This window comes from Drosophila sulfurigaster, chromosome 2L (assembly GCF_023558435.1).
Source record: "Drosophila sulfurigaster albostrigata strain 15112-1811.04 chromosome 2L, ASM2355843v2, whole genome shotgun sequence".
Taxonomy (NCBI): Eukaryota; Metazoa; Arthropoda; class Insecta; order Diptera; family Drosophilidae; genus Drosophila; species Drosophila sulfurigaster.
In genome coordinates this window covers 22,290,253-22,317,194 of record NC_084881.1, presented here as the reverse complement: position 1 = coordinate 22,317,194, position 26,942 = coordinate 22,290,253, and the positions used below count along the sequence as shown (strand labels likewise).

The 26,942-nt window shown below is 40.1% G+C and overlaps 4 protein-coding genes across 5 annotated transcripts in view; 2 read left to right on the top strand and 2 right to left on the bottom strand.

Moving 5' to 3' along the window:
• LOC133848936 (trans-1,2-dihydrobenzene-1,2-diol dehydrogenase) overlaps positions 1-21,099 on the bottom strand; it is a 23,103-nt gene extending 2,004 nt beyond the window's left edge. For both annotated transcript variants that reach the window (XM_062284702.1, XM_062284693.1), the window contains exons 1-3: positions 20,901-21,099; positions 1,210-1,488; positions 9-541 (exon numbers count right to left, since the gene is read on the bottom strand). In XM_062284702.1, the coding sequence (XP_062140686.1) occupies positions 9-541; positions 1,210-1,488; positions 20,901-20,967 (879 nt within the window). In that variant the 5' untranslated portion in view covers positions 20,968-21,099. The remainder of the gene's footprint in view (positions 1-8; positions 542-1,209; positions 1,489-20,900) is intronic.
• On the top strand, positions 6,478-15,996 carry LOC133848877 (mucin-2). The gene is made up of 3 exons (XM_062284611.1): positions 6,478-6,933; positions 10,647-10,895; positions 13,011-15,996. Exons 2-3 carry the CDS (start codon positions 10,670-10,672, stop codon positions 15,752-15,754), a joined length of 2,970 nt encoding a protein of 989 aa, XP_062140595.1. The 5' UTR covers positions 6,478-6,933; positions 10,647-10,669; the 3' UTR covers positions 15,755-15,996.
• On the top strand, positions 19,582-26,942 carry LOC133848905 (diacylglycerol O-acyltransferase 1). The gene is given in 10 exon segments (XM_062284647.1): positions 19,582-19,931; positions 20,449-20,524; positions 20,526-20,578; positions 20,638-20,729; positions 20,788-20,840; positions 25,383-25,491; positions 25,553-25,696; positions 25,757-26,067; positions 26,141-26,413; positions 26,475-26,942. Coding segments are annotated over 10 exon segments (1,695 nt in total). The 3' UTR covers positions 26,709-26,942.
• On the bottom strand, positions 21,125-25,167 carry LOC133848888 (exportin-2). Its single transcript, XM_062284623.1, has 7 exons — positions 24,860-25,167; positions 23,564-24,423; positions 23,020-23,503; positions 22,661-22,963; positions 22,446-22,602; positions 22,082-22,382; positions 21,125-22,023 (listed from the first exon to the last, which is right to left on the bottom strand). The coding sequence occupies exons 1-7, from the start codon at positions 24,942-24,944 to the stop codon at positions 21,271-21,273; spliced, it is 2,943 nt and encodes a 980-aa protein (XP_062140607.1). The 5' UTR covers positions 24,945-25,167; the 3' UTR covers positions 21,125-21,270.

Genomic DNA, 26,942 nt, shown 5'->3' with positions numbered 1-26,942 from the left:
AGACTTACTCTGGCATTGCCCTTCTCGCCAAATATTTGAACCTCGTTGCTCAATGTGTCCTGTGTGCTGAGTGTCAAACGCGCCGTTCGATTGTCGTTAAAGTACACATCAATGGTGTTGGCCACATCGACGCCCTGTCGATTGAGTTTTCCCCTCACCCGAATCGACTGCGGCACCGCGCGATAAACCCAAAGCGCCAACTGCAAAGCATATGGAGCCAAGTCTCTGGTGACGCCCGCATAGCCCGTATTGTCCACCAGTTCCTTGGATATAGGCCAGCCCAAGCTGCAATCCACATGATAGACTCTACCCAGCTGATCACGCTTCAGGTGATCGCGCAACATGCGATAGGCGGGCGTGCAACGCGACCAGATGCCCTCCATAAGGAAGAGACCACGTGCCTGCGCCTTCTCCATCAACCCCATCACCTGCTGCTCAGTCATGGCCAAGGGTTGCTCGCAGAGCACGTGCTTGTCATGGTTGAGCATCAGGTGGCAGAGCTCGCAGTGCATGCCATTCGATGGCGATATGTAGACAGCATCTGCAAAGGAACAGGGAACATTTTATAATGGAATCCAGAAAGCCGAGATTACATTTTAATTAAATGTGACCAGAGAAACAGAAAAGATACATAGATTTGGTAATATTATTATTATTTGAATATTGTCTATTCAAGTTAATTAAACAATTGGAATTTTTTGCTTATTATGTACACGACAAAAACATATAATAATTGTATATTACAATATATCCATGTAAAAGCTACAATCTTGCTACGGGTTGCTTTAACGGATAATCTGGTATATTTTGCACTCTATATAGTATATCTTGAATGTAGTCCTATATCAATATACCAAATAAACCACTTCACATATTTTTAAAAGTATTTTTGTGGTATATTATTTTGAGCACACTCGACAGTAGCTTTCTAAACTTGCTTATTTATAACTTCTTAAACACCTAAACGTTGCTTTGATTAACAATCTCGTATATTTTGCACTCTATGGTATATTTAGAGTGAATTACTATATTAATACACCAAACATCAAGTATATTTTCAGTATTTTTGCAGTATACACTCTCGACTGTAGCTTTCTTACTTGTTTATTTATAATTATAAAATTATATCTCATTTTAGTTTATAGTTTCTATCTTTAACTTTATTGCTGTGATCATTAGTAATGTTAAGATCTCTTAGTTAATACTCACCCACATCTGGACAGCTGGCAAGTTGCTCGAAGCTGGTGAAGACATTCGGCACCCGATGGCGATCGCCAAATTCCAGGCTCTGCGATCGATATGCGTCCACGCAGGCCGTGATCCTGTGCTCACGTGCTGGCAGGACACTCAAGGCGTTCACAAAATCCTCGGCCATCAAAGTGACTGGCGCAATGCCCCAGCGCAGAGTCTTTGGCTGGAGCGGTTCAAAGAGTTTGCCGACGCGCTGCTGGAGCAGCAGGTTGCCACGCCCCTTTGAAGCCCCTAAACCTGCAGCAGTGGAAGAGAGAGGAGAGAGTTGAAGACGAGGAGGAGGAAGACAGCCAAATTGGCGGGGCAGTGAAAACTGCGCGTAAAACGCATTTCATTCATTGAAATTGCCAACTGCAATTGTATTTTGTATTTTGTATTTTTATTTTCATTTGTATTTCCACATCTGTATTTGTATTTTATTTGTTTTGCTTTTTTTCCACGAATTGGCGAAATTGCGGGTGTTTGTTGGCTGCTTTTATGCCCAACTGGTTACAACTACCAAGTTGTTGCCTCTGTCTCGGTCTCGGCCTCTTCGGTCTCTGCCCATTTACGTCGAAACGAAGACGACGATCGCATTATGTGGCACTGTTTAGTGTCGACTCCCAGTCTCCATCCTCATGAGTATCCAGTCGTAGTTGCACTCGCACTCGCAGTCACAGTCTCTGTCTCTGTCTCAGTTCCAGTTCCAGTCGCAGTCGCAGTCTCAGTTCCTCCATAATTAGTCATATTTGTTTAGCATCACAACTTGTGAATGACTGTGGCTCTGTCCATGTTTCAGTCTCTGTCTCTCACATTGCTTCAATTGCTGTTTCTATCTCTGTCTCAGTCTCTGTCTTTAGCTGCAGATCAGTGGCATTTAGCAGTGATTGCCAGAGATGAGCTCGTGTCCATCTCCAACCATATCGCAAAATGCCACAGACATAAGCTAGTGACTACTGCATTTAAAGTTTCGAAATTGAACTTTTCAACATTTTAAAACTCAAAATAAACATTTCCGAGAATTTCTTTGATCTACGTATGAATGTGACACTAAGGAAACTTATTAGCTAAATAGCTTCCATTGTAAATTTATTTTTACTAACTGAAGAATTTGTTTAATATTTAATTTTATTATTTTGATATAAGTAAAAATATATAAAAAGTATTATTTATCAGTTTTAAAGATAAGTACATAAACTGAACTCTAAATCTCACATAAATTTCTATATTCATAGTAGTGAATACTATACAATAAATATCAACTAGAACATAATTTATACAATAATAGAATTTGTTAATTAAATTAAACATTAAAGTTTCAAATCCTTTAGAAATAAACTAATACTATTAATTGCAATAGAGTATTTTGAATTAAAATTGAACATTAGTTACACTTAAAACATGACAAAACATTTTTTTGTGTTAGTTTAATAAGCAATGTGTTTAAAATGTGTATTTTTGAAAAATACGAAAAACGAAAATAAAGTGTTTAATAGAGAGTAAGGAATACGCAACAAATCATAATTAATACCTAATTAAGAGTTAAGAAATAAATAAAGGAACTCTTTCTAGGACTGTCATTAATATTTCTTGATTATTTATTATTTGATTAATCTATTCGCATTGTCAATCTCTAAAAGACTTTTGACTTTGCTTTCATAAATGTATTTGCTTTATGATTAATGGCTTTGAAGTGTCGAGAGTCGTGACACGCGTCCAGCTCAGCTCTTTCTGGGATTGATCTGCGTCTGGTCCTGGCCAACTAAGGCGCTGTACGTTGTAGGCTGCACGTTGCAAGCAGCTTGCGGCAAGCGTTGCACGTTGACGGCCATTAGGCGGCGCACTTTACGCTTTACGCTTGACGTTCGCACTGTGCGTTCTGTGAGCGTGCGTTTGCCTTTTCACTTTCTTTTAGAAACTGTAAGCAATATTGCTGTTGTTGCTGTTGTTGCTTTTTCACTTTTCAATAATTCGAATTTCGAATGCGTGCAACAATGTAGCGTTCGTTTCGTTGCGTCGCCAGCAAATTTGTTTATCTAATTAGCCATGCACCAGGGGCGACGACAACAGCGACAACAACGACAACAACAATGACAACGACAACATTTCACTCTGTTGTTCGCCATTTTCGCCTGCTTAAAGATGCAACACAGGCGGCCGAAACTGTCCCTAACCCAAATGCAAGTCAATTGGTCGGTTTGAAAGTGTTCTTTGGCTGCCCGGAAATATGCTACTAACTACAACAAATATATTTTGTAGGGTGAAATTGTTGCTAGAGACAAGTGAAAGGTCTTTGGCTGCCTAATAAGAAATTGAGTGCAAAGCGAGGAGTATAGAGGGGGAGGAGGGGAGTGCGGTGCGTGTGGTGATGACTCTTTCCATATGATGGCGACATGTTCATTAAAGCAACAACAAATTTGCATGCTCGACGCATAAATCGCTTTGGCAAAATATTCAACAAGTCAGCGCAGCGGCAACAGTTGAAATCAATAAATTTATTGATACGATTTACATATATACGCGCGGCAGGATGGAGCATGGAGCATGGACCGTGCAACAGGCAACATGCAACACGCAAGCGCTAATTAGAGAGGGGCGCCACAGTGCAAGCAGAGTTGCAAGCAAAACTTAAGCCAAGTGACCAAGTTGCAAGTTGCCAGCAGCATAAATTTATTTGTCATACTACAACAAAGACAAAAGCCGACAAACGCAACAAACGCGATGATCGAGAGCGAGTGGAAAAGAGTTGCAATAAAAAAAGGAGAAAGATGTAGATGAAAAATATTCGAGCTAGTAATCGTTAAAGATCGCGCGATAGAGAGAGAGAGAGAGAAAAATAAAGATGTTGATATAGAATAAAGATATATAGAGAAAAAAAGAGTTATAGACAGAGAAAGGGAAAAAGGGAACATTAAAGATTCATAGAGAGCGACGGAGGAGGGCGTTGCTGTGGGCGTGTCACTCACTCAGCCATTCAATCACTCAGTCAGTTAGTCAGTCAATGTCATATTTAACGCGACAGCTTTGCATTCTTTTGTGAAAGTCATTGTGGCAAGTTCGTTGCCTAAGTCTTTTGTTTTTGGAAGCGACTTTTGCAGTCATTTTGTTGTTGTTGTTGTAGTTATTCGAAATTTTTTGCAGCATTCGCTTTAATTAACACATCAAGCTAATGAGCCGCGCACTCGCAACAACAACAGCAATAACAACAACAACAGCAACAATAAACAATAACAACAGCAGCAATATCAAATGGGGAACTAACAACAATATTGTTTGATTGTTTTGTCCGCTGTTGTTGTAGTTGTTGCTGTTGGCACTGTAAGCGCTTTTAATGGCTTTACAAGTTTTATGCATGTCTCGGCGGCCACAAAACTCTTTTGCAAATACGCACACGCCCAACAGCAACTACAATAACAACAACGTCGACAACAACAAATCAACAATAGTCACAACCCTGGCATTGGCATCATGACTCGACTGTCACACTGACTCTCAAGTGTTGTTGTTGTTGTTGTTGTCACTTGACTGCTGCTACTTTTCTTGTTGTTGCTGCTGCTGCTGCTGCTGACTGCCTTAAGCTTTTAACATATTTTTCAATTTCAGCGCCAAAGAAATGTTTTCTCAGTCAAACGCAAACGCCAAGAGATCCCCATTTTTTCTCGCTTTATGCAACACACAAAACATGCCAATTGTTGCTGTTGTTGTCATTGTTGTTGGCTGTGCAACAAAAGCGAAAGTTGATCAAGCGTTGACCGCCCAGATAGCAAATCATTAATGACACACGCAATAGCAACTGAAACTCGCATCACTCAATCAATATAGAACACTAAATGTTGACAATGATTTTTTGTTCAGATCATAAAATCATTATTTATTTAATATGTTTTAATAAAATATATTGATACGCATTAGTTTAGTTTTTAAAGGACTTTTACTATTATCAATTTTTTAAAACAAGCAACAATGAAATAATAAATTCTTTAAACAAAAAAAAAACAGAAAGCAAAACATCTAAGTTCTATTAAGAATGAATTCAAATGTCATGTCAAATTTAGTTTACTTCTGCTTACATATAATAATACAAATAAAACAACTATAAAATAAAAAATCTTAAATTATATAAAACTTGTAATAAATATAAATTCAAATACCAATTTAAATTAATTATTAGTTTTAGTTTTTTATGATTTTGTTCTATTTTGCAATATCGATAAATAATCTTAACATTTCAATAAATGAATTAAAACTAAATCGGAATAATTATCTTAAATTCACGATTATGAAAAATGAAAAACCAGACTTGATAAAAATAACATATATAGGAATTCCGACAAAATATTTTATAATATATCATAATTTTGTAATAATAGATAAAGTAATAAGTTACTAAAATAAATAGGTGCATATAGCTAACTTTATTAACCAGGTTTGTACGATGCGATATACCATCTCCGGTTTGTTGTATTTGATAATCCGAGTTAGAGACAACTTCATGGTCAAGTTGGCCAGTCAATCAGTTAGTCAGTCATTCAGTCATTCAGGCAGTCAGTCAGTTAGTCAGTAATGTGTTGCAGTTGCAGTTGCAGTGAAAAGTGAGTCTGTTTGCGGGCGGCACAAAGCAGAAGAGAAGAGAGCAGGAGTTGAGAAACAACTCGGCAAAAAAAAAAAAAAAAAGCAATGCCAAAGCCAGCAACAGAGCCAAAATCAAAGCCACAGCCGAAGTTGAAGCTGAAGACGAAGCTGAAGCTAAAGCTAAAGCCAAAGGTAGCAACAAAAGCGAAAAGACGACAACTTTGCCGGCTAACAGCGACGTCGACGTCAACGTCAACGTCGACGGCGACAGAGACGCTGACGCATGTTTATTGATTCGCTGTGGTCAACAGCAAGTGGCAGCGCCAAGCGGCAGCGTTGGCAGCGCCGTTGACGACGACTTAGGCAGCGACAAGTGCAGCTGCCAATTGCGCAGTCTCGCCTGGAGATTTTTGTTGTTGTTGTTGTTTTTCGTGAAGCGGGGAGCCGAGAGAGGGCCGAGTATTTGGTGGTCTGGTGGCAGTCTGGCCACTTGTCTGGTTCGTTGTACTGGCAGCGACGTTTGCAGCGTCGTCGTCGTCGTCTTCGACGCTGCTTCTTACAACTGTTTTCGAATTTGAGTTTTGGCCAACACAACGCGAAATCAGTTAACAAACGGACGCGTTTTGAAACGGATGCAACGCAGCAAAACCGCAACGACAGCAACGCTATCGACATCGACAACAATCGAGTTTCCTGCTCCTCTCGAACACACACAAAACGGTGCGAATGACTGATTCGAGTCTTCTCGGTCCCGGGCCCAAAGTGTGACTAGTCGTCACCGCTTTAAAAGTGAAATTTACTATACTGAATGAAATGAAATGTTTGGCATTGCAATTCGAATCGAAATTGAATTTGCGTATGCGAATGCGAATGGGCCAAATTAAAAGTCGCTGTCAAAGCCCCAAAAACAGAGTGCATTTACAATAGCAGCCAAGTTAATCAAGCAATGACTGCCAAATATTAATGTTAAACAATACAAAGTGTTCAGCAAACAAAACAAATAGTAGGATAATTCCAAAGTTCAACAACGTGTTTAGCAAACAAAATAAATTCAAGGATAATTCCAACGTTTAACAACAAACAACTGCAAATTTGAGTTTATACTGAATTCCAAAGTGCCTGCGTTGAATGGTAGGTATTGAATGTATGCTATAAAGATGATGCAAAATCTTGGAATAATTTCATGTAAACAATGGAAAAGAAAAGCAAATTTGTATTGGGTGAAGGTGCTGTAAAGAAGAAAAAGTATGTAGTAAGGATATTGTGGTGTTCAACTTAAATATAACATTTTAAATTCCATACGTAAAATTACTTAAAAATAAATTCTAAGTAGTTCTTCTACTTTGAAAATGCAAAATTATTAGACGCGCTGAAAATTCTATAAAGCTATAAATTTGTTTTGTGTTTAGACCAAATCAGAATTAATGTATAATTTCCATATTTAATTTGTTTCCAAATATTATTTCAAATAAAAGATTGAAATGAAATTTGAACATTCTATAAATTTAAGACTTTCAATTTAAATTTGTTAAATAAGTTGAACAAATCCTTGACAAAATAGTATAATCATATAATATCATAAAATACACATTAATTAGTCTGCACGATTTCAGATTTGGAAGTGAATTTATATTTAGATTGAAATTTTAATTTCACATGGATCATTTTTCATAAAATATTCTACTGTCATTTTTATTATTTGCACACTCTCAAAAGCTGGCTGTTCAGGAAGGTTTCGTAGCTCGCAGAGCTGGTAATCAAAGAAGCTTATCGATAATTGATGCTGTCGATTGTAGTCACACACACACATATACAAAAACAAATGCAGCTGGCGATTGTTGTGCGTGTTTTGTTGTTTACTGTTTTCGCTGCTGCGAATGTTGTTGCAATCTCAGCGAAATCGAATGTGCAAAACGCTATTTGCGCAAAGAATTAAGACGCTCCTCGTAAGCTAACAACACAGCTGCAGCAGAAGCGGCAGCAACAACAACAACAACAACAAAATACAAACATCACTCATACGCAGCGCTGGCAGCGGAAAACCGCCAACTGTTCGAGATGAAGTTGAAGTTGAAGGAAAAGGAGACAATGCCAAACACTTGCAACTGTTGATTTACTTTGAGTGTGTGTGTTTGCGTTTGCTTGTTGCTGTTGTTGTAGTAGTGTGTGTGTGTGTGTATTTATCTTTCACTTAAAGTGAAGATGACATTCTTTAAATGAAATTAACTGCCGGGCAGCAAAAAAAAAAAACAACTAAAACTGCTGCAAGTTGCAGCAAATGTTGCTGCTGCTTTGGCTGCAATTAGTATTTGTCTTTGCTAATACGCTGCCATGTTGGCATCCCAGCTTGTTGTTGTCGTCGCTTTTTATTTCACGCATAAAAAGTGTCGCACACTTGAATGAATCTTTCGGTTTTAGCTTGTCACTTACTCTTGTTGTTGTTGTTTTTGTTGTTGATGGTATTGCTGCCGTTGCGCTTGTTTGTATGTTTATTGGTCTGTTTGTTTTTGGTTTTTCTATTTCGATCTCGATCTCGAATGCATTCACAGCCGCCTCATTGGCTTAAGCGTTCACTTAACAGCCGCTGCATTGGGTTGGGCCATTTATTTGGCTAGACGACGATGACGATGCCAATGCCAATGTAATGCGATGCTTTTAAGCATCTCAAGATTAACTTTCCGATAGGCTTTAAGTATCGAGATTATGTGAGTAACGAGTACATTGAATGCTCATGAAAATATTGCCCATATAAAACAGCAAAACAGACACTAATCATGTTTACATTTATGCTTATGTCGGAGTCGTAAATGTGTCAATTAAATATGAATTATTAAAAGCACATCTTGATACTTTGCATTCCAACTTACTTTCTTTGCTACATATTCATATAATTCAACTATTAATATTCAACGCGCATAATTCATGAATTTTCTCATTATAAGCTGGCTGCTATAGAACTCAGCTGTTCAAGTTAACAGAGCCGCAGAACAAAGGGAATGTTAACGCCTCATGCATGTTAATGCACAATTTCTGCTGGTTATGTTAATGTTATGTGACGTATTTAAGTTACAGCGCAACATTCCCTTACATAATTCTACTGCTCTGTTATCGATCGCTTATAGAGCGCAAAGTTACATGCATAGTTTACCTATTAACATACTTATTAGTTAGATCATCTAAAAAGTAAACAATAAGAGCAATTACTAATCATAAAACATTAGCGCACAACACTTCCTCCACTGTCGGCAGAAACTCGTTTAACGCGGCTAGCTGAAAGCTCATTCATGAAAAAACATAATAAAATTCATAATTAAATAACGCAATTTAGGCATAATTAAATGCATTATGTAAAACAAATGGTAACGAGATCATACAAATTGAATAACAAGTTAATAAAAAGGCCTACTTTATAGAAGTAATTGTAAATAAGAGAGAGAGGCCACTTCTTTCCTTTACGTTCGATAATTCTCATTTGTGCCTATCGCTTTTTGTTATCGACACGCTTCTGCCGATATAACGAAGCTTCTACGGTGGCTTCGATTCGTTGGTTGTCGGTAAATTTTATTTGATTTTAATTGCCCGGCCGTGCAGAGAGATGTTTGCCATTTAATGGCTTTATTTATGCGTGTAGTAATCAAGTTAATTTTTACGATTGCCGCCAACTTGGCCGCCGTGCAGCAGCCCCAACAGCAGCAACAGCAACAACAGTAACAACGACAACCTGCGGAGTCGCTGCAAAATAAATGCAAATTTTGTTACTCTGGCTTTTGTCGCTGTTGCTTTTTATGTTCCCAAAAAAAAAAGTGAAGCAGAAACATTGTGCACAAGTTTCACTTTCATTCGGCGATCGACGTTGACAACGCAACCGAGATCCGAGATCTTTCCATTTCATTCCGTTGATGGCCCAGACGTAACCCTAAGGACATGTGTCCCAGAAAAGCCCCTTTGAAATACGACCACCCAAAAGCAAACTGAAGGCGGACCAAGATCAAGATCCAAGACCAAGACTCGAAGTCATCTTGAGATGGCTTTTAATTAAGTTGTCAGTTAAAGGCCGGTCTTCTTTGTGCCTGTCCTGGCCTCTTTCATTACGTTTTTTCTGCCAGTTCTTTATTTATCTTTCGTCTCTCACTTTGCTGCAACGTAAAGCTTTATACACAGCAATATAAATTCCAAGATGTACATTTAGTTGAAACTATCACAATAATCGTTTATTTGAAATTATGCTAATACCTTCTCAATTATTTATTTTAGAGTCCTGTTTGGTTGGCCATACATTTTTATTAATAATAAATTGAATAAATATGTAAATTCCTATAGAAAAGTAATTTAGTATGTATAAGGCCAACAAAAATATCTTTAATAAGTAATTTAATATTAGAGAGACTGAAAATTGACTTTCTTACTTTAATTAAAATGAAATTAATTCAAAATGCTTGTTTATTGAGTTTTCTAATATAAAAACTAAAAGCTACGTCTTGCTCTTATAACTATAGTTACATTTAAAAATTATATATACAATTAATTTCAAGAAATTTTAATCATTACCACAACCTACTGTTAGATCTTTCAATAGCCTTGACAAACAATCGAGGAAACAACTTTGCAAATTCACCCAAAATACAGCTAACACAAGGATGTGTGCTAAAGTCACGTTAATAACATGAAATTATTCACTTAGACATTGCGTTTAAAGACTTGTTTAAGAGAGTGCAAATCAAGCTTACGTTGCCTGAGTCTTTTGTTTGGCAATCGCCAGCGAATCGAATCGAATGGAATCGGGAAATCAGGAATCAGCTAAAGGCGTAATTTACATTACAAATTTCCGAAATTTTCATTTACAGATAAGCCGCATTGTTGCTGCACGATGATTAGCGAACGGCACAAAACCAACAATTTGGCCACAATATTGTGTTGCATGCTGCTGTGGCATGTGCACCATTGTTGCGCCTTGCCTGATGATGTGTTCGAGGTCTTGCCACAAACTATGACGGCGACGGCGACAGCGAGCGTGAAGACTGCCAATCGTCAGGATGAAGTGAATGTCTTGGCCATTGTGACGCCCAATGTAACAGCAACAGCAACAGCAGCAGGTGAGCAAAGACAATAAGCGAAAGAGCTGAGTGGAGGGAGAGAGAGAGAGAGTGAGGGGGGGGGAGTGAGGAAAGGGGCAGCGTGGCAATGAACTGCTTGCAATGCCGCAAATATGAAAGATTTGCACTTTGATTTTGTGGCCAGCACCAAATGCCGACATAATTGACACAAAGAGACCACAACAAGAGATCCAGTTGATCAGTTGCTTCATTTATGTATAAGCGGTGGTTTAAGGAGAGTGGGGTGGGGAGAGAAGAGAAGAGAGGCGCTATTTTAATGGCCAACATTAGGAGATGCAAACAATTTTAACGCAATCATGCGCGCTATTTTAATGTGGTGCGGCAAATGAAAGTGAAAACTATTACTGGGCAATTATGCAAGGACAATTGGAGAAACCACTGAATTGAGGAGATTGCACTGCGGACAGTGGAGAATGGAGAGTGGAGAGTGAAGGCGGAAGACTGGATAGTAAAACAAATTAAATATGATAATTATTCTCGTATGACGAAAAAGAAACTATTAAGAAATTCACAATTTTAACTTCACTGTTTTTATCATATCTTTTTGCACTTATTTTAAGCAAAATAAATTTTTTTAATTTGTAAAAGAAAACTTTTCAAAATTTTGCAAGATTTTGTATATTGTAAAGATTTGTATACTGCAAGATTTTGCAGTCAAATTGTGAAATGATGATAAAAATTCACATTTTGGGTGTAAAAATCGTATCATAGCACTCATTTTTATTTGCTATAAGCAAAAGTTTTTAATTTATTGAAAGTTTTTAATTTATAAAGATTAAATCGTACAAAATTTGTATGACCACGATGTTTACATAACAAAAATGTTGGGTTTCACTAATTAATTGAAAATGTGTTCATATTTTAATTTAGATCAAAGCATAATAAGAGTTTGCAATAAGGAAAAAAACAAAAATTGAAAGTAAAACTCTATTTTGTTCCTGGAGACGCCCTCCATCCAAAAACAATGATTTTTTGCGGCAACTCCCTGGCTGATAAGACTTGTGAAGTATTAGCAATAAGTTCCTGTTGCATATGCTCACGTTCAGCTGTTTTTCGAATGGAAAGCGTCTTGACTGCTTTCAGCTAATAACTTTTGGCCAGCTGCCAGTGCTACGCCTCAGTCACCTTCCCCATACCGCATTGCCAATTCCCAAAAAATCAGTCTCTGCTGATCAGTCAATCAACTCACGCTGTTTGTTATTGGCCATTGGCCATTGGCAGCTGATCAACCAACTGTGATTTCCTACTCTATGCCAAGTGAGATTTTCTACTCCCCAACTCCATCATTGTGGCATGCAGGTGGGCGCCTACGGTCTTTCTGTTTGAACTATGACTTTGGCTTTATTAAATCGCCAAGAGCGACTCCCACTCTGATCTGATCCGACATTAGTCTTGGCCCACACTTGGTCGGTACCGAGGTATATTGTAGATTGCACTTGCCACTGGCAGCCAAATCAATTATATTCGTGGACTACAAATTGCAGCGAGGTTAACTTGAAGCGATCATGGATATAGCTCATATTTAAGCTGAAAAACTGTGCAACTTAATGCAGATCCATAAATTTATTAATGACACTATCATTTTAATTAATAATTACTGTTTTTTTAGCAGATCGAAATCCAACTTATCACAATGAATTTTCACAAATATTAATGTAATTAATCATTAGATTCATATTAGACCTAGGGAAGTTATTATGGTTTCTATAAATGAGAAGCAAAGATAATTTATAAACAAAATTACACCTTTTCAAAAACAAATCTATTTCGATTAAACTTTTATCATAAAAGACGGTTAATGAAAGTTAACATTAGTAAATTCTCTAGAAACTAAAAAGCAGAAAATTGTACTCTAATCGAATTTGCTCAATTTTATAGCTGCCTCGCCAACTGATGATCGAGGTGACGGTGTAAAAACATTTGTTAACACCTTAACGAGTTATGATTTGTAACGCTCTTCACACTCTTAGCTCTCAGCTGCACATGCACCTCTGTCTATGGCCGGGGGGCAGCACCAGAGTGCTGCAGAGTGGCAATTAAAACTGTTCATGTTTTATTGAGTCAGCTTGTCTTCACTCTTCTCATTCATTTCAGCTGCCACTCGCTTGGACCCCAACAACAACAACGAGTGGCGTCCACTCGGACATGGCGATCCACTGCAAAAGGATCCCACCTATGACTACAGTCCGCCGGCGCTGGAACGCGTTCGTTACTGGGCCGAGAACAATGCGAGTAGTCAGGAGACGAGACAGCAGCTGCCGGGAGATATGTTGAGAAACAAGACCAAAAGCGAAATACTGCTGCTGGGCGTGGCCAATGAGCGAGATCGATTGCGAACCGGACAAGTGAAGCAATCGGGAGCAGCTATGTATTCCTCAAAGGCTTTACATCCCTCGCAATCTTTGCATTACACTTCTTATCCCTCGTCACAGTCTTCATACTACTCATCTTATCCCTCGCATCAGCCTTATTCCTCTTCCCATCCCTCGTCTCATCCTTCATCCCATCCCTCGCCTCATCCTTCGTCCCATCCCTCGCCTCATCCTTCGTCCCATCCCTATGCTGCTCAGCAGTCTAAGTACACGGGTATCCGACGCAGCTACTACGCTCCACAACCACTGCAGCAGCCACAGCACATGCCACACACGCATCTCATGCCGCCGCCCATGATGATGAAGGCCCAGGGACTAGGCATGATCCAGGGCCCCGCTCAGGGATTAGGAATGGTTCAGAGTCAGGCTCAAGGACTTGGCATGGTCCAAAGTCAGACGCAGGGTCACGGCATGGTCATGAACCAGGCTCATGGGCCAAACCACGTGGAGTATCGTCATAGCGTGATGAACTCGCCTAGCAGCAACTCTTACATGAGCGTCAACATGGGCAGCAGCTACAGCGCTCCGTTCTTGGCTTCCTCCCCATCCACGTCAGGCAAACCCCACTACAGCAGTCCCTCCTCCTCCTCTTCCATGGCGACCTCCAGCTGGTACTCTTCCTCTCCCCAACACCCGAACTACAACGATGCTCATCTGCAGGAGACCATGCAACACTACAGTTTCTCCCGACCACAAAGCGGCAGCAGCTCGCCCAATGCCATACATTCAGCACCACGCAAGCCCTGGCTGCACGAGCTGCTGCAAAAGGAGCTGGTGAAGCCCACGATAAAGCAGCGCATGAAGCCAACTATGCCCGCCACCAAGTACTTGATGGGCACTACAAAACCACAGCATATGCAGCTGCCTAGTTCAACCTACGCTCCATTGACTTATGCACCAATCACCTTTGTGCCGGGTCCGCCGACCATAGAAACACCTACAACGAGCAGCCCTCCAGCAGAGCTATATATCACACCACACACCACAATGCTACCAGCTGTCACCGCTGGCTTTAGACCCATAACGTTGAGCACAACATCAAGCACTACAATGCGACCGGTGACGACGTCGACAACACAATCGAGCTCCCGTTTGATGATACCGCAAACAAGCAATCTGGCAAAACGACCTACAGTGGCCCCGGCACCGGAATTAACCACAGACGCGATCTTTTCGCATTACAAACAGCCGCCAAAACCACTGCTGGGTCCCATGTATCTCATCATTGAGGGTCACTCTAAGGTGAAGACCTATGGCCAAAACGAACTGGATCCCCACAGTCCCAAGATAGTGCCGATTATCTCAAAGCGAGAGCCGGTGGTGCGCATTGCGGATCCCAATGAACAGCGCGGCACTGTGGAGACCTATCAGGTCAAGCATTTGCATACCAAAACCCTGCCGTTCACTACAACTACGTCGACGACGAAGCCTAAGACAAATGCAAAAGCGACTGAAACAAATGAGAAGACGCCCAAGGTTGCGACGACTCTAGAGAAGACCGCAACGCTACCGCTGCTGACACCTAAGACCGCGGCAATCAAGCCGACCCCAAAGTCAGTAGCAACGACAACGACAACAACGACGGCAAAGCCAACTCAAGCTACCAGTTCCCGTCCCAGCATAAGTCTTCGTTCGCAACCTACGCCAAATCCTAGTCCCCTGACAAATCTTCTGACCAGCCCAAGTCCTCTACCTAGTGTAATTCCCCCGTTAAATCCTTCTTTCAGTCCCCGTCCCACCCTAACTCCTTCTGCCAAGCCAACTCCTCGGCCAAATCTGCTTCAGCTGGATTCACCGACCACAAATACGCCGCCCAGTGGCGTGCATGATCTGCTCAGTCTGCTAGATAACATGTTTGCCGATGCCCACGAGATTGCAGCTAGCAGCGAGGCGCCAGCAACGACGCGACTTAAACCGGTGGTGACAAAACCGATACCACAGCAGCCGGAACCGCGCATTGGCAGCCATGCAGGCAGCATAGAGAGTGAGCTGCAAGAGGAGGTGAAAGAGGAGCCTGAGGTCAAGAATGGTTCAGAGATCGCGACGAGCACGGAACCTGAACAACCGCCGCGTGCCACTCGCCAGGTCTTTGACTATGATCAATTGCCCGAGTCTCGCATTAAACTACAGGCAGCAGGGGAAGACGAACTGGAATACGACGAAGACAATGATGATGAAGAAGATGAGGTTGAGGAGGCTGGCGCAGAGGCTGACGCAGAGGGAGAGCTGCTAGCGGATGGCGAACTGGATGTGAGTGAAGATGAAACGTCAGATGGCGAACATAATTTACTCAAACGCATCGATAAATTTGTCGATGATGTCGATGATGGAGACGATGACTTGGAAGATTTGATTGAGGGCCTATCGCCCGACGATGATGACGACAACGAAGACGACGACGACGACAACGAAGAAGATCAACTGGCAGCGGAAAGACAACAGCAGCAACAGCAACATAAGCGTTAACATTAGTTTTACATTATTTTCTTAAAAACTGCGCTCTATACCAAATCTATCAGCAACTTCTTCAAACACACACAAACACATTCAATTGTAAATACATAAGCTTTAAGATCAGCATGGATCTAGCATCAGTTTTAGTTGTTTAGTCTTCGTTCGTATTGTATTTTTAATTTAACTTATTAACGATTTCTTTGTTTTTTAGTTATTTAAGTGTGCAATAATTGACCAATAAACAAAAACATTTATACAAACATTTTTCAGCCGTTACAATTTCAAACTTATATTCACTGGTTTCGTCATACGCTAAAAGTACTAAAAACTCTAGCCGAGACACAAACCACACAACAGATCGCAAGCGAGCTTCTTGCTCTCTTTGCTGCCACTATCAAACTGGATATTTGTGTGTGAGCGCGCGCTCTCTTTCGCTCCCCCACTGATTGGATTATTAACGTGCTGCTACTGAGCAGCACTCTGCAATTTCTCGCGTTTTTGTTTATTTCTGTTTCGATTTTCCCAGCAGCAGCAACAGTTGAGAATTTGTCGTCGAAGCGAACGGTAAAACAGAAAAAACAAAGCGAGCAGAAGAAGCTTTATGCGCGTCGTCGTGGGTGACAAAAAAATAAAACATTAAATTAAATCAAGTGTGTAAATTAACTAAAAGTCCAAATTCCAATAAAATTGTACTACAACTTAATTCAATAGATGAAGCAATTTAAGCAAATAATGTGAAATGTTCGATTTGTTGTTGTTTACCAACCGCTAAAAAAATATTGGTGTTGTTACTGTTTGTTCGTATTTTGTTCTCTACTTCATTCGGTTTCGCTTTTGTTTGCACATAAGAGAGACAAATGTGAGAACGAGAGAAAGAGAGTGGTCATTCAAAGCGCATTCAAGTGTAAAATGTTGCAGTTTTCTATCTGCTTCTTTCTCACGGTTGCTTGCCATTAAAACATATTTGCGGCTGCAACAAAAACAACTCTAAAGCACGTGTAGCTTTTGCCCCTGTTTTTTATGACTCAAACACTGTCTAATAGATAATAATGATAAAAACAAGTGAGTAGCATGCAACTCACCCGCACATTTTGGACTTTGATAGTGTGACTAAAATGTGGTGGAAATACTGACTGATCAGTCAGTGACTGATGCGTGTGTATATGCGTAACCTTGATTTGTCTGCTAAATAAAATATGTACATATTTGAAATACACAGCAGATTTTTTTTCGGTAGTGGCGTCTCGTCAAACAACAGCAACAACAACAAGAAACCAAACAAACTTCTAAAGCACAAAACAGGTTCAGCGATCCGCAAAAACACAAACAGAGAGCCAGCTAAAATAGTGGGAGAGAGAGAGCGAACGCGGGACAAATGTGTCTTTTTCATAGGCTTTGCCAATTGGTAAAATCGAAATTCCAATTAGAAAGCAGACGTAATGATGCATAGAGTTTATCGGGCAAATGTCAGACCGTAAGCTGATAACACACATTTCGATGCTAGACAGCAACGCACAGTACTAAAATGCTGATAAGCCGGCAAAAATGAATTTTTCGTTGTTTAGTGTGACCATTTGTATATAACATCCGCTTACATTGTAATCTCTCTGTCCGACACAGACATGTCTGGCAGGCTGATTGGAAATGTACTACGTGCTTCTAGTTGGAAATGTACTAAATACATGGCTACGTCTACTTGGAAATTTGTACTGATAAAATTGCCGGCCAATCGTCGACGCATCATCTCTGACATTGCATTACTGACCTACTTTACCTACAACGCAGTTCTGGCTGCCTATATAAAATATTCGACCGGTTTGCCGGTGTAATTAGTTGACCATGTGCATGTAGACATTAATTGCATAAAACTAAAAAGTGTATTCAACAAATTACGTAAGCGCAATGCGCGCACTTCCAGTGCCCCTTTTTATTAAAAGATCACCGATATCAAGATATCGATAGCAGAATGTCAATGCCCTTGCAAGTAATTGAAAAGTTCAATACAACAAAACCGCATGCTTGCTTTCTTCTTCCTGCTTCGTCGACATGCATGTGCATGTATATAGATACAGTTGCAGTCTGCGGTTCAGGGTTTAATAATTACACATCAAATTGTTAATCTGCTGCTCAGAACTCATCATAATGACGCGTCACGATGACTTGACTCATTACGCATACACTTTATACGCATGAAAGAAGCCATGAAGTCGTCATTCCAAAGTCACCATGTGCATACATATTTATTTGTGCTCTATGCAAGTCAGTTCAATGCACGACTTTTTTTAAAGTACACTGTGAGTTTTTCGGCACATTTCTGGACTTTATTAGAGCACAACAAAATAAGTCAAGTACGAAATACAAAACTCGATAAGCTGTGATATTTATCACAGATCCTTATCAGCGTAAATACGCATCGTAAAAGTGAAATAACATTTATACATCAATTTTTTTTGTTTAATCGTTCCTATAAATGACGTAGAACGCTGTTGCTTAAGCATTTTATTAATTGTGATAACCCCTAAAAGCCGCACTGTGATTCAATGTTGATCTCACACTATTTTTAATCCAGAAATAATTTCAGTAATTGTTTTAAATAAAACACAAGTCTAATCAAAGCTTGTTGAGTTAGTATTTGCTATAAACAATAAACAAGTTACGTAGCGCACAAACTAAAATCTTTCAACAAAGTACATAAAGCATATAATATACAGATGTATGTGTAGTAGTTGGTGGCGAGTGTCAAGTCGAGTCAATTAAGTGAGCATTTCGTTAAGTGGCACACATTGCATTTGATTAATCTTTAGAAACCACCTGGCATAGAGTCATTCACAACAAAGTTATGTTCACAAATTGAGAGAATATTTAAAACCAACTAAAGAAGTTAAAAATAATCAGTAACAAATTTAATGAGCTTGAAATTCGTTTAAAATCGTATTAAAGCTCGACTAAAAAAATGTTTCATTGTTCCGGCTCATTGGGCTTGAATTATTTCTAAACAAATTATTCCTCGATTAGATTTTAAAAAAAATATATGAGTACGAATGGTTTCCATTAGATTCTTATGATTAGAACACTGGAAATGTAATTAAATGAAGCTTACAAGTTGAAATGTATTTAACAATAATCTAATGTTTGAGCACTTTCTGTTTGTAAGCTAATGTCATTAGATCGGGATCGCTGCCTGTGTAAGAACAGCAAACTGATTGCTCTATTAGCTAATAAATATGGCTCATTTGTAATTCAAATTGTGATCACCTTGAGTTTGAGTGTCAAACTGCTAGCACAGAGTAACATCTAATCGTTGCCTGATCGCCTGCGATCAACTTTAGCAAACAGCTTATCACAGTTCAAGCTACCTGTGTACTACTGTAATTTTGTGATCGCAACGCGATCAGATGATCGTTTCTCTGTGTGCTGTGTGTGCTATGTAAATACAATATCGGTTTACCTCAAGCGACTCTCACGTAGACAAATGAACTTTGACTTTGCAAAGTTATTGTGTAACAGCTGTGGTTATTATAATGAAGTTCAAGTTAACTTTAGACAAGTTTTGCGATCGTTTTGCATTGATACGACGATCGCATCGATCTGGCGGATTAGTTAAGCGGCACCTCATTGATAATTTTTATTGAAGAATGTTCGCAAATGTTTCGCTTATCAAATAAAATGTACTGCATTTTTACTGTCGAAAGAAGCAATTTAAAAAAAATAAAATTGCGATAAGATTTCCGGCCTGTTGGTATTTAAAAATGTAGGCAACACTTCAGTTGGAATTGCAATCTAATCAATGTTTTTGCCTTAACAAGCAGCCGGGCCAGCAACTCAACTTGAACTGAACCATGACAACAACCAAAGACCCCAAGGAACAGCCACCAGCCAACAACAACAACAAACAGTCGCAATCTAAGAATGGCGTCGCCGGAGGATTAATGAAACGACTTCGTCGCTCTGCCTCGGCAACCGAACACAATTTGACCAATCTAAGAAATCGAAAATCGACGCAGAACCTTTTCGATCAACACGGCAATCCCATTGACCTGCAGCAGTATCGCAAGGTGCTCGATAAGGATGAGAATGGAAATGGCACCAGCGAGAAGAAGCTGCGCTATCGACGCACTCAGAGTGTCACACGTGCCGAGGAGATCTCCAACAAGGAGGCCAAACAGCGCAAGGCACAGCCCGACAGATCGTAAGCAAAGAATTTCTAACCTAATAAATCTATTTTTAGTGAGTAATATAAATAAATCTTTTAATATAATATAAATACCATAATCTTGAAGATTCCAGAACTTTGCATTGTTTATTCATGATGCTATTTTAAAGAGGTTTTATACTAAAGTTTGGTCAAAAATATAATTGGCGTGGGATATCGAAGAAATTATTTCTTTTCATTTGCTTACTATCGGTTTTATACCCAAAGATTAGTCATGAATATATATAATTTTGTTGTATTAATTCTGAATACCACAATCTTAATGCCTGAACAATATAATAATATAAATATATATATTATATTTACTCCAATGATGATATTTACGATAGAATCATAAACCTAAGTGTTTTTTTAAGGTAGAAACTATTTAAAAAAAACTGAAAAACAAAATTCGATTTTTAAGTATGTTTTCAAAATTCGAATGTTCACTCGAAAGTTGATTACTTCCGTCTTTAGTTACTTATTTAAATTTAAATATTATTTTAATTTCTAGCATACATCGTCCCCGCGATTCATTATTCTCCTGGAGCTCGGGTTTTACGAACTTTACGGGTCTCGTCAACTGGGGCTTTTTTGCTTCTTTGCATTGGTGGCCTGCGCTTGGGTCTAGAAAACTTCCTCAAGTAAGAGTATAATCTGACTAAATTTATAGAACTTTTCTTATAGTGTAACCAATTTTAAGATATGGCATACGCGTCAATCCCATTGACTGGTATTTCTTTTTGAGCGGACGTAACGAGGGTGAAGGACACAATGCTTTGCTGCTCATCATTTGTAAGTTAAGCTTAAGACTTAATTTAATTTTAAAATTCAAAATATTTATCCATTTTAGACTCTATGGTGCACATATCGCTGTGCCTGGCTGTCGAAAAAGGACTTGCCTTGGTAAGTAAATACTCTTTTTAACGGAAATATCGCTAAAATCAAAAGAGACCTTAAACTTACTCTGCGAATTGCGACCGCCTAGTTGATGTACTCGCCGTCCAACTGCCTGGATTAATTTGCGCATCATATTATACAGTAATAGTTTTTGATTCAGAGACTCTGCTGCCAACAAAATGTAGTTTTCCAAATTTAGAATTTAGAGTTTTTTTTAAAAAAGAAAATCCGTTTTGTAGACAGCAGACTCGTGGCAATCCTTAAATCCGAATTCAATTTACAGCAGTTGGTTTTATGGATATGGAGTGGATCTCCGTAACATAACATGTATATATATTATATTGATTACAATCGTGACATAGTTTTAAACAAATTAATTGATGTGTGTGTTTATGAGTGTGCGAGGTGTATGACATCCGAACGCGTATTAAATCACTTAAGCAATGCGAACGCCAGCTTGATCGCAATATTTTTGTAAAACTTGCTTGCTTTCCGCGGTGAGCGGCGCCAGCAAATTGGCCAAAGGCGACCGCTGCGATAGATTGCCCAAAGAGCTGGCCAAATATTGCCGTGCATCATTCACTTCGGCCAGATGATCCACCTGTTTGGGTTGTGCAAAATTGAGCTGTGAGAAAGCTGCCTGATAACCGGGTTCAGCATCCACACCAGCGCCCGCAACTGCGTCGCCTCCTGGGCCTGCAGCATCGCCATCCAAATAGGGTAGCTTCTCGGGAGGGCGTTCAAACATCTCGATTAAGGCCTGCAGCAAACGTGGCCAATAGGCGGCATATTGACCCGTCAATAATTCGGGACATTCGGTGAGCAATTTGCTGACACCCACAGCGACCATTTTGCGTTCCAAGTCTTTGCTAACTTTAGCCATGTCCGTGATGAATACACGCTCCAACAGCATGCCAAACATGCCCGGCTGTATCTCATCGATTAGCTGCAGCAACGGGCTTCCGCCAATCCTGACCACATAGAAGCAGAAGAACACAATGATACCGTTCAAATATTTTGCAGTCTTTGAAAGCGACAATCGCTGGAAGAGTAGTCCAAAGATTTGACGCATGCTCGACTGTAGCTCGGCGGCATTGTAATAGAACAGCAGATTCTGCAGCAAATAGAAGCCCTCATGATCGTTGGCTTTCGATGCAATCATCTTCTGGAAGATTCCCAAAATGCCATTCTAAAAACGAAGAAAAGTTTAGTAAATGAAATCCTATCGTTAGCATCTCATGACTCACTAGTTTGCCCAGCGCTTGTATTTGTGCGGAGCCCTGTTTGATGAATATCGACAGCAGACGAATCAAGGGCGTCACATTGCCCCTGCGATCCCAAAGTGGCGGCGCCAGTAGACAGGGAAATAGCGCCCAATAAGGCTCTGGTATGGCACCGCTGGCTTCGCGCACTTCGAGGAGCACTGACAACATTTGGAATACATAGGGCATAAATTCGGTAATGTCCTGTTGCAAAATGCCCTGGAAAACGGGGAAAAGTGCCTCCTCAAACGAGCTGACCGCTGAAGCATCTGCTTGGCAGACAATTCTGGAAAATCAAGACGAGAAGATTAAGTACATTTGAAAGTGTGTATAATTTGGGACTACTTACTTAATAGACAACGCCAGCGTCTCGAAGAGGTAGTGATTAAAAAGCGGTCGCGACGGATTCTTGGACACAAACGTTAAAATCTCGGTGAGCCGTGGCAACGCCACTCCCATGAAAGGCATGGCAGCCGCCTGCAGCACATGGAAGCTACGCATGATGGCTGCAAGTTACAATATTAAGTTAGTGCAAGTTTCTTAGAAGTCCTAGCTTGTACTTACCCTTCATCACATATTCGTTCTCAGCAGATCCACTCAAAGAGAGCGTGGCAAACAATCCGCTGACCAATTGATTCGAGTGAGGTGCTAGAACTTGTGGTCCAAACAAGAGCGCGTTGCTCGCATCTCGCATGGTTAGAATCTTCTCCAGCGAGCAGGCCGCATAGCTGTGCACCACAATGCTTTCGGCGGGCAGATGGCGTATCAACTGTGGCAAGCAGCCAGCCAAAGTTTGTGGCCCAAGCAGACTGCGGAAGACCATCACGTATTTGATTGCTGCTGCCTTCAGCACGGGAAGCTCGTTAACTGTCCATAAAGTGAAATTAGTAAGGGAAAACAAACGAATGACCATATGTACTTACTGTTGGGTCTCTCCAACTCGGGCACAATGTGCTCGGCACAGAATTGCGGCAGCGGCACCAGCTCTGAGCTTTGGGTGATACCATGCTTTTGTGTGCCGCCACGTGAAGCCCACGATGTGACCAAATAAATAGCTGTATCCTTGGACCGCCAATTGGCCACGGGATTTTCTTTGTATTTGCCCAGCAAAATTTCCATATATTGCCCGAAAATGCCAAAGATTTTTTGCTCAAAGTTCACGGACAATGTTTTGACCAAATCACAGGCAGCACGACGACGTGTATCAATGTCAGAGCCCTCGATATCACGGCGAATGTACTCATCAGGACTATCCTCGAAGAGCTCTTCGTCGGAGGGTCTAATGTCCAGATTTGGTATGACAACCTTTTCACAAATTCGAGCCAAGATCTCGGGATTCTCAAAGATCCCATGATAATGCTGACGCTCAGCAATAACCGTAAGGAATTGTAAAGCATTCGAGACGAGCTAAGGGACATATAAAAATTGAGTAAGGAGCTTTATGAACTTATTTAATATTGCACATACCGCATCATATTTTGTGTGCAGACTGGTCTTCACCAGTAGCTCCCACACTGCAGTCACAAACTGCTCCATGTACGGTTTAAACTCCTCGTCATATTTACGGGCATAGAGACAAATGTTCTCGCAGACCTGGGAGCGCAAATGCTCCAACACACCGGCATCCTCGTCGTCATCGGTGCGCAAACTGGCCACATCGACAGCCAATTGCTGCAGGAAGGCTCCCATCCAGATGCTCATATTGTCCTCAAAGAATTCAGGCAAATCTTGCGAGTTGAGCGAGAAAAACACCTTGTTCACCAACACCAATGAGCTATAAATGACTTTTAGGGCCTCTGGATTGCCCTCGTGCATTGTACGTAGCTGCATGGTAGCCTGCAACAGATCCGTCAATGGCTTTGCCATGCGATCGAGTACAAATTTGATTTCCTCCCAGAGCGCTTGCGATTTAAATTCATAGCGGTAGCGTTTGAAAAGCGAATGCGCTGTTTGCAAAATTCCATTGATCACATTGAAATCACCCGATGCGAATTTTTCCACCATTTCATCGATCAATTGTGGCCATTTCTTAGGGAAATCATGGCGACCAATTATGCTCACTGCATCGCTTAGCTGCTTCTGCAATGCGGTAGGCGAATGCAACATCAATGTGACAATTAGGGTTTTAATCGTGTTGCGATCGCTTTCATGTATGCGATCGGGTTCATCGCTGTCTTCGTGTGCGGCCCAATTGCGTTTCACATAGTTCTTGAATGCAATGGCGCCCGCCACGCGAATAGTCATGTCCATGTCGCCCTTATCAATGAGATTGAGCAAGAGCACTGGATAGTTCTGCTGGCGTTCCGTTGACTCCAGCAACTTTTCCGCTGCAAGTGAAATACAATTTTGTTTACTTTTGCACATGGTTAGATGGAAGCAAATTGTGGGGAACAGCTTAAAAAGTTTGTTCGTTAATCCCAAGGGTAATGCAAAAAACAAATGCGAGCCAGAGATGCGAAAGAATTCCCTACTTATTACCATGCTAAAAATGCCATTAATTATCCTTGTTGCAAAAAATATAAGCTTAAAAAGAAAATGCATAATCGTGCTGCGATTTTGCTGCAAAGCAGCTGTGTTGTCACATATCAATTACAATTGGGATTTCGTACAGCGGTAATGCAGCTTCTTTGCCGTTTTCCCGCGCGCGTGCACACAAAACGAAACCTCACTCGATCCCTTTCGCTCTCTATATCGCATTCCAATACACACTCACACACAAACACGTATGCGCACACACGCACGCATGCTCTCTCTCATACTCACAGGGCCTGCGGACATTGGGATCCGCGCTGAGCGTCTGTTGCAAATAACCGGCAAGCAATTGCAAATTGGCGTCGGTGACTTCCATCTTTATTATTGTTGTTGCTGTTGTGATTTCTGTGTGTTCTATTAAATAATTATATCACTTTTGTTTTATTTGCGCCTCTAATGTGTTTCTTTTTTAACTACTATACTTTTTACAACATATAACGAAATAAATTCTGCACACAATGAAATTATTATCACCAACAAGCAAGCAGCGGCGTCATCCGTCGTGCGAAACAGTAAAATGACGAATGTGACCACTGTTAACACCGAGTTAATACCAAAATACACCACACAGCTAAATATCGTCTGGTCACATATCATATGGTATATTAGTATATTTTCAAAGAGCATGGTTTCAGTGTTTTTAAAATAAACCCAGACGATTCCGTTAAATTTTAAAGCGGGGTTTTCCTTTATAATGTTATTGATAAATGGACTTTATTGAAAGTTAACTATTTCAATTATTATTTTGTTACAGGAAATAATTTCTGAAGGTCTTGGCATGGTTATACAAATCTCAAACGTTGTTGTGTCGGTTTGCTTGCCTGTGGTGATTATACATTTGAAGGGATCAGCATTTAGCATAAGTGAGTATGATAAATAAATGATAGATATATAATTGTTTATTAATTATTTAATACTTTGCAGTGGGAGCAACCACAGTGTGTTTTTTCTATTCCGTATTGTTCCTGAAGTTGTGGAGTTATGTGCAGACCAATATGTGGTGTCGTCAGACCTATTATCAAAGGCAGCCACGTGAACGCCGACCAAGCATCACATTAGCTGAACTCAGTAAGTTCATGACTTAATCAATAAAATCCAATTTAAGTTAACAATAAAAAAAAATTGTAGAAAAAAGAAAAATGAATGAAGGCGAGGAGGATGAAGACGTTACCAAATTGGTGCAATACCCAGAAAACTTGACCTATAAAGATATTATGTACTTCCTTTGTGCTCCCACTCTATGCTATGAACTCAATTTCCCACGAACATCTCGTGTTCGAAAGCATTTCCTCTTGAAACGTCTGCTGGAGGTGCTCATTGGCGTCAATGTGGTGATGGCATTGTTCCAACAATGGATTATTCCTTCGGTGCGCAACTCCTTGGTTCCGTTCTCCAACATGGACATTGGCTTGGCCACCGAACGTCTACTTAAACTTGCTGTAAGCTGAATTGTAATTTATTTGTAATTAATTAATTTATTAATTTTCACATTTTATTATTTCGTCTTTTTAGCTGCCCAATCACTTGGCCTGGCTGTGCTTTTTCTATCTGCTCTTCCATTCGTTTTTAAATGCTCTGGGCGAAGTGCTGAACTTTGCCGATCGCAACTTCTACTGTGATTGGTGGAATGCCAACAATATTGACACTTTCTGGCGTACTTGGAATATGCCTGTGCATCGTTGGTGTGTGCGTCATCTTTACATTCCCGTTGTCCAAATGGGTTACTCCTCTCGCCAGGCATCCACAATCGTCTTTCTGTTCAGCGCATTTTTCCATGAATATTTGGTAGGTTGGCTTATCAACTGATCTAGAATTTTTATTCATGATTTATTGGTATATTTTTTAGGTATCAGTTCCACTGCAAACGTACAAAATTTGGGCATTCCTGGGCATGATGGGCCAGATACCACTATCGGCCATATCCAAATATGTGGAACGTCGATTGGGTCCTCGTATGGGAAATATTATTGTTTGGGCATCGATTATTTTGGGCCAACCGTTGTGCATTATGGCATACTATCATGATTATGTGATTACACACTTCCAGACTGCGCTCAATGGCACTGATTATCAGCAATAGTTTATATATAGACTTTTGGGGGATATTCAACACACACACACAATCTGGTCTGTACTTTTTTTAATTTATAAGCCAAATTTGCAAGTTGAGAAAACTTGAATGCCACATATACAAATCAATTTTTGTAGTCTTGAACATGCATATAGTACTGAGTAACAGCAATTTGATTGTCATTTTGTTAATGATTTTAAGCTCATGTAAATAAAGAAAATGGATATTGAGTTGTTTCTATTA